General features: G+C 46.8%; 1 protein-coding gene across 1 annotated transcript in view; it reads left to right on the top strand.

Moving 5' to 3' along the window:
- LOC120061953 (protein diaphanous homolog 1-like) overlaps window positions 1-8,909 on the top strand; it is a 31,305-nt gene extending 22,396 nt beyond the window's left edge. The window contains exons 3-4 of the mRNA XM_039011739.1: window positions 8,478-8,687; window positions 8,812-8,909. Coding sequence (XP_038867667.1) covers window positions 8,478-8,687; window positions 8,812-8,909 — 308 coding nt within the window. The remainder of the gene's footprint in view (window positions 1-8,477; window positions 8,688-8,811) is intronic.
- The last annotated feature ends 3,591 nt before the right edge of the window (window positions 8,910-12,500 follow it).

Raw genomic sequence — 12,500 nt, 5'->3', positions numbered from 1 at the left:
ATAGACACACATAAAGGGCCAGTCACAACAGAGACACACTCTCTCCTCAGCAGGCCAGCCCTTTAACAGGGGGGGTGACCCTAATAAAGACCTTCCCTCACCGTGGGACTCCCTGTACACCTCAACAATACACACATACACACACTTCCTGAAAGTTACTGACCAACAAAACCCCCATCTAGACAAGTCCAACCCCCTTCTCTCTCACACACACACACACACACACACACACACACACACACACACACACACACACACACACACACACACACTGCCCTTTCTGCTTTGAGAGCAGTTGTCACAAAAGGTTTGTTATGGGAATACGTGTGTTGCCTGTCCAGCCTGGGGAGGGCGATGGAGCTTCTATAACCAGACACACTGTCTGCTGCTCCAGCTGGGAGCTGCTATAACCAGACACACTGTCTGCTGCTCCAGCTGGGAGCTGCTATAACCAGACACACTGTCTGCTGCTCCAGCTGGGAGCTGCTATAACCAGACACACTGTCTGCTGCTCCAGCTGGGAGCTGCTATAACCAGACACACTGTCTGCTGCTCCAGCTGGGAGCTTCTATAACCAGACACACTGTCTGCTGCTCCAGCTGGGAGCTTCTATAACCAGACACACTGTCTGCTGCTCCAGCTGGGAGCTGCTATAACCAGACACACTGTCTGCTGCTCCAGCTGGGAGCTGCTATAACCAGACACACTGTCTGCTGCTCCAGCTGGGAGCTTCTATAACCAGACACACTGTCTGCTGCTCCAGCTGGGAGCTTCTATAACCAGACACACTGTCTGCTGCTCCAGCTGGGAGCTTCTATAACCAGACACACTGTCTGCTGCTCCAGCTGGGATCTGCTATAACCAGACACACTGTCTGCTGCTCCAGCTGGGATCTGCTATAACCAGACACACTGTCTGCTGCTCCTCTCTACACAGACACATGACTATAGACCTCTCCCTCTACACAGACACATGACTATAGACCTCTACACAGACACATGACTATAGACCTCTACACAGACACATGACTATAGACCTCTACACAGACACATGACTATAGACCTCTCCCTCTACACAGACACATGACTATAGACCTCTACACAGACACATGACTATAGACCTCTACACAGACACATGACTATAGACCTCGACACAGACACATGACTATAGACCTCTACACAGACACATGACTATAGACCTCTACACAGACACATGACTATAGACCTCTCCCTCTACACAGACACATGACTATAGACCTCTCCCTCTACACAGACACATGACTATAGACCTCTACACAGACACATGACTATAGACCTCTCCCTCTACACAGACACATGACTATAGACCTCTACACAGACACATGACTATAGACCTCTACACAGACATATGACTATAGACCTCTACACAGACACATGACTATAGACCTCTACATAGACACATGACTATAGACCTCTACACAGACACATGACTATAGACCTCTCCCTCTACACAGACACATGACTATAGACCTCTACACAGACACATGACTATAGACCTCTCCCTCTACACAGACATATGACTATAGACCTCTCCCTCTACACAGACATATGACTATAGACCTCTACACAGACACATGACTATAGACCTCTACACAGACACATGACTATAGACCTCTCCCTCTACACAGACACATGACTATAGACCTCTCCCTCTACACAGACACATGACTATAGACCTCTCCCTCTACATAGACACATGACTATAGACCTCTCCCTCTACACAGACACATGACTATAGACCTCTACACAGACACATGACTATAGAACTCTCCCTCTACACAGACACATGACTATAGACCTCTCCCTCTACACAGACACATGACTATAGACCTCTACATAGACACATGACTAGAACTCTCCCTCTACACAGACACATGACTATAGACCTCTCCCTCTACACAGACACATGACTATAGACCTCTACACAGACACATATGACTATAGACCTCTCCCTCTACACAGACACATGACTATAGACCTCTACACAGACACATGACTATAGACCTCTACACAGACACATGACTATAGACCTCTACACAGACACATGACTATAGACCTCTCCCTCTACACAGACACATGACTATAGCTATCCCTCTACACAGACACATGACTATAGACCTCTCCCTCTACACAGAACATGACTATAGACCTCTCCCTACAGACACATGACTATAGACCTCCCCTCTACACAGACACATGACTATAGACCTCTCCCTTACACAGACACATGACTATAGACCTCTACACAGACACATGACTATAGACCTATCACAGACTAGACTATAGACTCTCCACAGACATTGACTATAGACCTCTACACAGACACATGACTATAGACCTCTCCCTTACACAGACACATGACTATAGACCTCTCCCTCTACACAGACACATGACTACAGACTCCCTAGACACATGACTATAGACCTCTACATAGACACATAACTATAGACCTCTACATAGACACATGACTATAGACTCTCCTCTAACAGACACATGACTATAGACCTCTACACAGACACATGACTATAGAACTCTCCCTCTACACAGACACATGACTATAGAACTCTCCCTCTACACAGACACATGACTATAGACCTCTCCCTCTACACAGACACATGACTATAGACCTCTACATAGACACATGACTATAGACCTCTCCCTCTACATAGACACATGACTATAGACCTCTCCCTCTACACAGACACATGACTATAGAACTCTCCCTCTACACAGACACATGACTATAGACCTCTCCCTCTACACAGACACATGACTATAGACCTCTACACAGACACATGACTATAGACCTCTCCCTATACACAGACACATGACTATAGACCTCTACACAGACACATGACTATAGACCTCTACACAGACATGACTATAGCCTCTACACAGACACATGACTATAGACCTCTACACAGACACATGACTATAGACTCTACACAGACACATGACTATAGACCTCTCCCTCTACACAGACACATGACTATAGACCTCTCCCTCTACACAGACACATGACTATAGACCTCCCTCTACACAGACACATGACTATAGACCTCTCCGTCTACACAGGAACATGACTATAGACCTCTACACAGACACATGACTATAGACCTCTACACAGACACATGACTATAGACCTCTAACACAGACACATGACTATAGCCTCTACACAGACACATGACTATAGACCTCTACACAGACACATGACTATAGACCTCTCCCTCTACATAGACACATGATATAGACCTCTCCCTCTACACAGACACATGACTATAGACCTCTACACACACATGACTATTAAGAGACCTCTCACAGAACACATGACTATATACCTCTACACAGACACATGACTATAGACCTCTCACCTCTACACAGACACATGACTATAGACCTCTCCCTCTACACAGACACATGAACTATAGACCTCTCCCTCTACACAGACACATGACTTGACCTCTCCCTCTACACAACACATGACTATAGACCTCTCCCTCACACAGACACATGACTATAGACCTCTCCCTCACACAGACACATGACTATAGACCTCTACACAGACACATGACTATAGAACCTCTACACAGACACATGACTATATGACCTCTACACAGACACATGACTTAGCCCTCTCAAGAACACATGACTATAGACCTCTACACAGACACATTACTAGACCTCTACACAGCACATGACTATACCTCTACACAGACACATGACTATAGACCTCTACACAGACTGTACACATGACTATCTGACCTCCTACACAGACACATGTACTATATCGACCTCTACACAACACATGACTATAGACCTCTACACAGACACATGACTATAGACCTCTACACAGACACATGACTATAGACCTCTACACGACCATGACTATAGACCTCTACACAAGACACATGACTATAGACCTCTCCCTCTACACAGACACATACTATAGACCTCTACACACACATGACTATAGACCTCTACCAGACACAGACACATGACTATAGACCTCTACACAGACACATGACTATAGACCTCTCCTCTACACAGACACATGACTAAGACCTCTCCCTCTACACAGACACATGACTATAGACCTCTCCTCTACACAACACATGACTATAGACCTCTACACAGCACTGACTATATACCTCTCCACAGACACATGACTATAGACCTCTACCACACAACACATGACTATAGACCTCTACACAGACACATGACTATAGACCTTACACAGACACATACATAGACCTCTACACAGACACATGACTATAGACCTCTACACAGACACATGACTACGACCTCTACACACAGCCCAGGACTATAGACCTCTACACAGACACATGACTATAGACCTCTACACAGACACATGACTATAGACCTCTACACAGACACATGACTATAGACCTCACACAGACCATGACATAGACCTCATCCCTCTACACAGACACATGACTATAGACCTCTCCCTCTACACAGACACATGACTATAGACCTCTACACAGACACATGACTATAGACCTCTACACACACATGATATAGACCTCTACACAGACACATGACTATAGACCTCTACACAGACACATGACTATAGACCTCTACACAGACACATGACTATAGACCTCTCCCTCTACACAGACACATGACTATAGACCTCTACACAGACACAAACATGAAACCTCTCACTGGCACAATAAGTGACTTTCCTCATCTGTTAGTAATTATGAAGACTCCCATATTGTGTAATGTGTCGCAGATGATCTTTAAACTCCCTGTGTCCCCATCCCTCTCACGCACAACACACACACACTCACTCAGGCACACACACACCTCACTCAGGCCACACTCTCTCTCTCTCTCACACACACACACACACACACACACACACACACACACACACACTCACTCGGCACACACACTCACTCAGGCACACACTCTTCTCTCCACACCCACAACACACACACACCCACACTCACACACAGAGTTAATAAAACAAATTGAACACAGGCAGCATGTTTTTGAGGCATTGTGCTGGGTTCTTGTCTAGACATCTCATTTCCTGTGGGAAGAGAACTCTTCAGTCCCAGAGCCAAACTCCCCTCTCAGCTCTGACTGGAGAACCAGTTACTCTAGCACCAGGAGCTAGTTACGATAGCAGTTTAGGTTACGATCAACACAGATGGGCTTTTGTCCTGATCAGTCAGGAATTGATCTGCTCTTCTAACAACAACATCATCCTCAATATCGTTCTAAACTGAAATTGATAACCCCCAAACCAGTGTCCTCTCCCTGATTCCTGACCCCCAAACCAGTGTCCTCTCCCTGATTCTCCGACCCCCAAACCATGTCCTCTCCCTGATTCTCCGACCCCAAACCAGTGTCCTCTCCCTGTTCTCCGACCCCTAACAGGTCCTCTCCCTGATTCTCCGACCCCCAACCATTCCTCTCCCCTGATTCTCCGCCCCCAAACTGTCCTCTCCTGATTCTCCGACCCCAAACCAGTGTCCTCTCCCTGATTCTCCGACCCACAACCATGTCCTCTCCCTGATTTTCCAACCCCCAAACCAGTGTCCTCTCCCAGATTCTCCAACCCCCAAACCAGTGTCCTCTCCCAGATTCTCCGACCCCCAAACCAGTGTCCTCTCCCAGATTCTCCGACCCCCAAACCAGTGTCCTCTCCTGATTCTCCGACCCCCAACCAGTGTCCCTTTCCCTGATTTCTCCGACCCCCAAACCATGTCCTCTCCCTTCCTCGACCCCAAACAGTGTCCTCCTGATTCTCCGACCCCCAAACCAGTGTCCTCTCCCTGTTCTCCGACCCCCAAACCAGTGTCCTCTCCCTGATTCTCCGACCCCCAAACCAGTGTCCTCTCCCTGATTCTCCGACCCCCAAACCAGTGTCCTCTCCCTGATTCTCCGACCCCCAAACCAGTGTCCTCTCCCTGATTCTCCGACCCCCAAACCAGTGTCCTCTCCCTGATTCTCCGACCCCCAACCAGTGTCCTCTCCCTGTTTCTCCGACCCCCAAACCAGTGTCCTCTCCCTGATCTCCGACCCCCAAACCAGTGTCCTCTCCTGATTCTCCGACCCCCAAACCATTGTCCTCTCCTGATTCTCTGACCCCAAACCAGTGTCCTCTCCTGTTCTCCGACCCCCAAACCAGTGTCATCTCCCTGATTCTCTGATTAGTGGTTTAGTCTTTATTCTGAATCCTCTATTTACAGTTGTAGACCTCTCTCTCCCTAGCTCACTGTGGTTCTAGTCATCAACCCCTTTCTTTCCTCTTTCTGTTCTCTCCTGGGGGAGAGTGGCGTGGAGGACTCCGCAGAATTGACAGCCTTTGAAATTTCTTCTCATGTTGGGTTTCTGGGCCTGGCTCTGATCTGTACCTCTCTCACTCTATCAGGGTCATTTGCATAATGTCTAATTAGTGTGTGTGACTGTGAAATCTCTCTGTTCTGAACACCCTGGCCTGGATGCTAATTTAAAGCCCTGGCTGCCTGTTTTCGTCAGCATTGATGACGTTCTGTGAAGCCGAGTACTGATCAAGTGAAATGGACTGAATTACATAACCGCTAATGTATCTCTCCATCTTCCTCTGACTGATCCCTCTCTCCTCCTCTTCCTCCCCGACTCAGGCTGTCCCTGTCATGCTGTGCTGGAGACCTGCTTTTGTGTGCGTGTGTGTTGTGGTGTGTGTGTGTGTGTGTGTGTGTGTGTGTGTGTGTGTGTGTGTGTGTGTGTGTGTGTGTGTGTGTGTGTGTGTGTGTGTGTGTGTGTGTGTGTGTGTGTTGTGTGTGTGCTACTACCAGGTCAACACCAGAATACAATACTGCATCTCACTGACTGCTCTAAACTCAACACATACACACACACACACAACACCTACATCCACTGTGTGTGTTTCTCAGTCACATTGTGTGTGTGGGTGTGACAGATCAATCCCAGAACAACAGCAAAGGACCTTGTGAAGATGCTGGAGGAAACAGGTACAAAAGTATCTATATCTACAGTAAAACGAGTCCTATATCGACATAACCTGAAAGGCAGCTCAGCAAGGAAGAAGCCACTGCTCCAAAACTGCCATAAAAAGCCAGACTAAGGTTTGCAACTGCACATGGGGACAAGCTCATACTTTTTTGAGAAATGTCCTCTGGTCTGATGAAACAAAATAGAACTGTTTGGCCTAATAGGACCAGCGTTACGTTTGGAGGAAAAAGGGGGAGGCTTGCAAGCCGAAGAACACCATCCCAACCGTGAAGCATGGGGTGGCAGCATCATGTTGTGGGGGTGCTTGCTGCAGGAGGGACTGGTGCACTTCACAAATAGATGGCATCATGAGGGAGGAAATAATGTGGAAATCTTGAAGCAACATCTCAAGACATCAGTCAGGAAGTTAAAGCTTGGTCGCAATGTGTGTCTTCCAATGGACAATGACCCAAGCATACTTCCAATTTTGTGGCAAAATGGCTTAAGGACAACAAAGTCAAGGTATTGGAGTGACCATCACAAAGCCCTGACCTCATTCCTATAGAAAATTTGTGGGCAGAACTGAAAAAGTGTGCGCGAGCAAGGAGGCCTACAACCTGACTCAGTTACACCAGCTCTGTCGTGAGAAATGGCCAAAATTCACCCAACTTATTGTGGGAAGCTTGTGGAAGACCACCTGAAACATTTGACCCAAGTTAAATTTAAAGGCAATGCTACCAAATACTAATTGAGTGTATGTAAACTTCTGACCCCACTGGGAATGTGATGAAAGAAATAAAGCTGAAATAAATCATTTCTCTACTATTATTCTGACATTTCACATTCTTAAAATAAAGTGCTGATCCTAACTGACGTAATACAGGGAATTTTTACTAGGATTAAATGTCAGGAATGGTGTATGTAAACTTCTGACTTCAACTGTAGTTTTGTGTGTGCGTGCGTCACCAGTGAATACAGGCTTGTTCATGTGTGGGTCCTGTTGACCAGTATCAACAGACGGTATATTCCTGAAGACAGCCTGCCTGGGCCTGGGGCGAGTCAGTCTCTGCCTCTGCATCCCAATTGCACCTTATTCCCTACATAGTGCACTACTTTTAATTAGATCCCTATGGAGTCTTGTCAAAAGTTGTGCACTACATAAGAAATAGAGTGCCGCTGGCTGTTGTTTGCAGTGAGACGTTTGGTTTGCTAGTACTGAGCTGTTAGCCTGTACTGAACTGACCCCCGTCTCCACTGTCCCTCTGCCGCTTGTCTGTAACACAATATGACCAATCCCTGAAATGACCTGTCTGACCTCTGTCTGTCTGTCTCTCTCTCTCTCTCTCTCTCTCTCTCTCTCTCTGTCTCTCTCTCTGTCTCTCTCTCTGTCCCGCTCTCTCTGTCTCTGTCTCTGTCTCTCTCTCTCTCTCTCTCTCTCTCTCTCTCTCTCTCTCTATCTCTCTTTCTCAGCCAACCGGAGAGCTGGTCATGCAGTGACGAACATCTTGGCCAAAGAGTTGATGCAGGAGGACACCCCGCCCCGCTTCAGCAAACCACCCAATAAGAAGACCAAGATAGCGCAGAAGGAGGAGCCTAGCATAGAGGGGGCTAGTATAGACGGGGCGGGGTCACTAGAGGACCTCTTAGAGGACAGTCTATCACGTCCAATTAAAGGAAGAGGTAAGTTTGCCCTTAGCCACAGATCTAGGATCAGCTCATCTTACCCATATCCTAACCTAACCATAGAGAAATATAGAAACTGTCCTTCAATCAGTGTCTAAGGGCAACTTCATCCTCCTGCCAGTTGAAGGAGGAGTCTGTGCCCATTGTCCTTCATGGGACCACCGGATTGGACATACTGGACTGAAGGAGCCAATGGTGAGGGCGGAGCTCTCACCATGACACAGCCCCAGGGTTTTCCACGCTGAGGACGACTCTTTGCCATATAAACATATCCCTGTTCAAGCATCAGCATCTGCACACATCCACTGCACTCTGTCTCTCTCTATTTCTCTCACACACATCCACTGCACTCTGTCTCTCTCTCTTTCTCTCTCACACATCCACTGCACTCTGTCCTCTCTCTCTTTCTCTCACACACATCCACTGCACTCTGTCTCTCTCTATTTCTCTCACACACATCCACTGCACTCTGTCTCTCTCTATTTCTCTCACACACATCCACTGCACTCTGTCTCTCCTATTTCTCTCTCACACATCCACTGCACTCTGTCTCTCTCTATTTCTCTCACCACATCCACTGCACTCTTTCTCTCTCTATTTCTCTCACACACATCCACTATCTATCGGTCTACTTTCCTCTGTCTGAAGTGCATCGTGAGAATCCAAAGACTCTTTCTCAGGAGGGGTCCTACATTGTCTGGATGGTGGGGATGTCCTGCTGTATGGAAGCCCTGGGTGGTTTTTGGAACACTGCTTTTCCCACCTGGTTGTGATTTAAACCTATTAAATGTGCTCTTTAATTGTCAATATACTGTATGCTAATGTTGTGCTGTATACTGTATGTTTAAGAAGAAACAAGTGCCAACCAATACAATTCCAAGCTTCACATTTCACCTGTCGTGTTGTCCAATAGGGTTACGGTGGACCAATCAAAACCTTTTACCTTAAAGTGTGTCTGTCTGTCTCTCTTTCTGTGTGTGTGTGTGTGTGTGTGTGTGTGTGTGTCTGTGTCTCTCTCGCTCTGTGTGTGTGTGTGTTTTATATGATATCACATGTTGCGTGTGTTCCACAATCCTCATCTCGGCTGTTCTATCTCCCTGGTTGACAGGAGGAGTCACTGATTTACTGGCTATATTTAGAGCACTCATGGGCTTTCTCATGGGCTTTTCTCAATGGCCTTTCTCGTGGGCTTTCTCATGGGCTTTCTCATGGGCTTTCTCGTGGCCTTTCTTATGGGCTTTCTCAATGGGCTTTCTCAATGGGCTTTCTCAATGGGCTTTCTCGTGGCCTTTCTCATGGGCTTTCTCATGGGCTTTCTCATGGGCTTTCTCTCGTGGCTTTCTCGTGGGCTTTCTCGTGGGCTTTCTCGTGGGCTTTCTCATGTAAGTCGCTTTGGATAAAAGCGTCTGCTAAATGGCATATATATATAACTTATTATTGAAAGAGAAGTGTGTGTGTGGATGTAATGGGGGTTGTTTGTGCATTTATGTAGTGTGTGTGTGTGTGTCGTTTGTGCATGGGTATGTTCTGTCGTCTGTAATTACTGTCTGCTACTGCCTCTGTCTGCTGTCATCATAACTGCGTGATTCCATAAACAGAGCTGTGGTCTTTCTGCTGAGGTTACTGGAGGACCTGCCCAAAAACTGCTGAGATGTGTTTGTGTGTGTGTGTCCAAGTGTGTGTGTTTTGCCCTTTTAGACAGCAGCATCTGTTGCTTAATGTCTGGACTTGCTTTTCTCTATTCCGTAGCTATCAGCAAATGTTGCTGCCGCAACGCTAGCATTGTGAGGAGAGTTCTGTCAGCTGCCCCATGCTATACCAATCCCTATGCAAATATAACATCCCTACCGCTGATCTCAAGTCAGTCTCAAGACAGTTTGAACATCTGCATGCATAACTGTGGTTTCCATGAGTACTGATCAGTTTGTACTGTAGAGCCAAGCACAAGTTTTTTAAGGGCTGTTACCAACCAACATGTTGTTGTCGAGCTGAGAGATCAGTTCATGGGCATTGTTGATTCTACAGTACATTACAAAGGTATTAAAAGGACCAACGTTACCACAATGTTTGTGACTTGATACGTTTTCCAGCTTATCTTCCAGTCAGTCAAATGCTGGGGAGAATGTCTGCCTGGAGACATTTAGCCCTCAGATAGTGATTGTTCACCAGAAACACAAGTACATCATTGTGTCAACCGCAAGACAGCGTTCCTTGTGCGAATGAGTTACTTCATGTGATCCTGTCTCTATTGAATTTCTCTTTCAAACGTTGCTGAGAGGTTGAAAAAACACCAATGGAAAATAATAAGATTTTCTAGTCTATTTTCTTTGTCTATTTTTTTTCATTTGATTTTTGTTTTCAATGTGAATTTTACTGTTGCTTGTTTTAAATGCTAGTGAGGTTTCATTCTTGAGAAGATATCCTGTGGTAATGTGTATGGTATTATGTATGAAGTCCTTCTGTTAAATATCTTCAATAAGATGTCTGAGGTTATTTTGTACGACAGACTTTGAGGTGTGTGTGTTTGTGTGTGTGTGTGTGTGGTGTGTGTGTGTGGATTTCAAATCAAAAACAGAGCTCTGTTCCTGGTTCTCAGCCAGAAGAATTCCATCTGAGGTACATTTCTCTGCACCCCAGGGGTTAGAGAGACTATGTATGTACTAGATCTGACACACACACACACATTAAGTCCATTTGGAAGAGCTATTACATCACCACAAAGTCAGACTTTACAGCCCTATACTGTATCATAACACACACATTATTTCCTGTTGTGACCATGTTACGGCTGTACTAACACACACACACACTGCCGTTGTTGAGGCTGAGTATCTGCTGTCGTTCCAGGTCCCAGACGTTTGCTGGTGAGTTTTCCACACGACTTCTGCCAATGTACGTTCCACAGTTCCCAATGATCCCTCACTGGGACATCCACTGAACGAGCACCAGACTGTGTGTATGAGAGACATGGACACGTTTGCCTGTTTTTTTTCTCAATCCTTATTTTTTCCTACTCCTCTCCCTGATGGTGGTGGAGGGTTAGAGGGCATCTGACTACTCTCTATACTCCTCTCCCTGATGGTGGTGGAGGGTTAGAGGGCAGTCTGACTACTCTATACTCCTCTCCCTGAGGTGGTGGAGGGTTAGAGGTCGTCTGACTACTCTCTAAACTCCTCTCCCTGATGGTGGTGGAGGGTTAGAGGTCAGTCTGACTACTCTCTATACTCCTCTCCCTGATGGGGGGTGGAGGGTTAGAGGTCAGTCTGACTACTCTCTAAACTCCTCTCCCTGATGGTGGGTGAGGGTTAGAGGTCAGTCTGACTACTCTCAAACTCCTCTCCCTGATGGTGGTGGAGGGTTAGAGGTCGTCTGACTACTCTCTAAAACTCCTCTCCCTGATGGTGGTGGAGGGTTAGAGTCGTCTGACTACTCTCTAAACTCCTCTCCCTGATGGTGTGGGAGGGTTAGATCAGTCTGACTACTCTCTATACTCTCTCCCTGATTGTTGGTGGAGGTTAGAGGTCAGTCTGACTACTCTCTATACTCCTCTCATTGATGGTGGTGGAGGGTTAGAGGTCAGTCTGACTACTCTCTATACTCCTCTCCCTGATGGTGGTGAGGGTTAGAGGTCAGTCTGACTACTCTCTATACTCCTCTCCCTGATTTGTGGTGAAGGGTTAGAGGTCAGTCTGACTACTCTCCGGGTCATGTGTGACGGGGGGGGGGGTGTTTACTTCGGATTCTATTCTTCGGAGGGGGGGGAGGGCGGAGGAGAGCGGATGCGGGGATGAGGAAGAGGGGAAGGGCAAA

The sequence above is a fragment of the Salvelinus namaycush genome, chromosome 17 (genome assembly GCF_016432855.1).
Source record: "Salvelinus namaycush isolate Seneca chromosome 17, SaNama_1.0, whole genome shotgun sequence".
Classification (NCBI taxonomy): domain Eukaryota; kingdom Metazoa; phylum Chordata; class Actinopteri; order Salmoniformes; family Salmonidae; genus Salvelinus; species Salvelinus namaycush.
The sequence above is the reverse complement of the archived record's forward strand: the minus strand, read 5'-3'. Positions and strand labels throughout refer to the sequence as shown.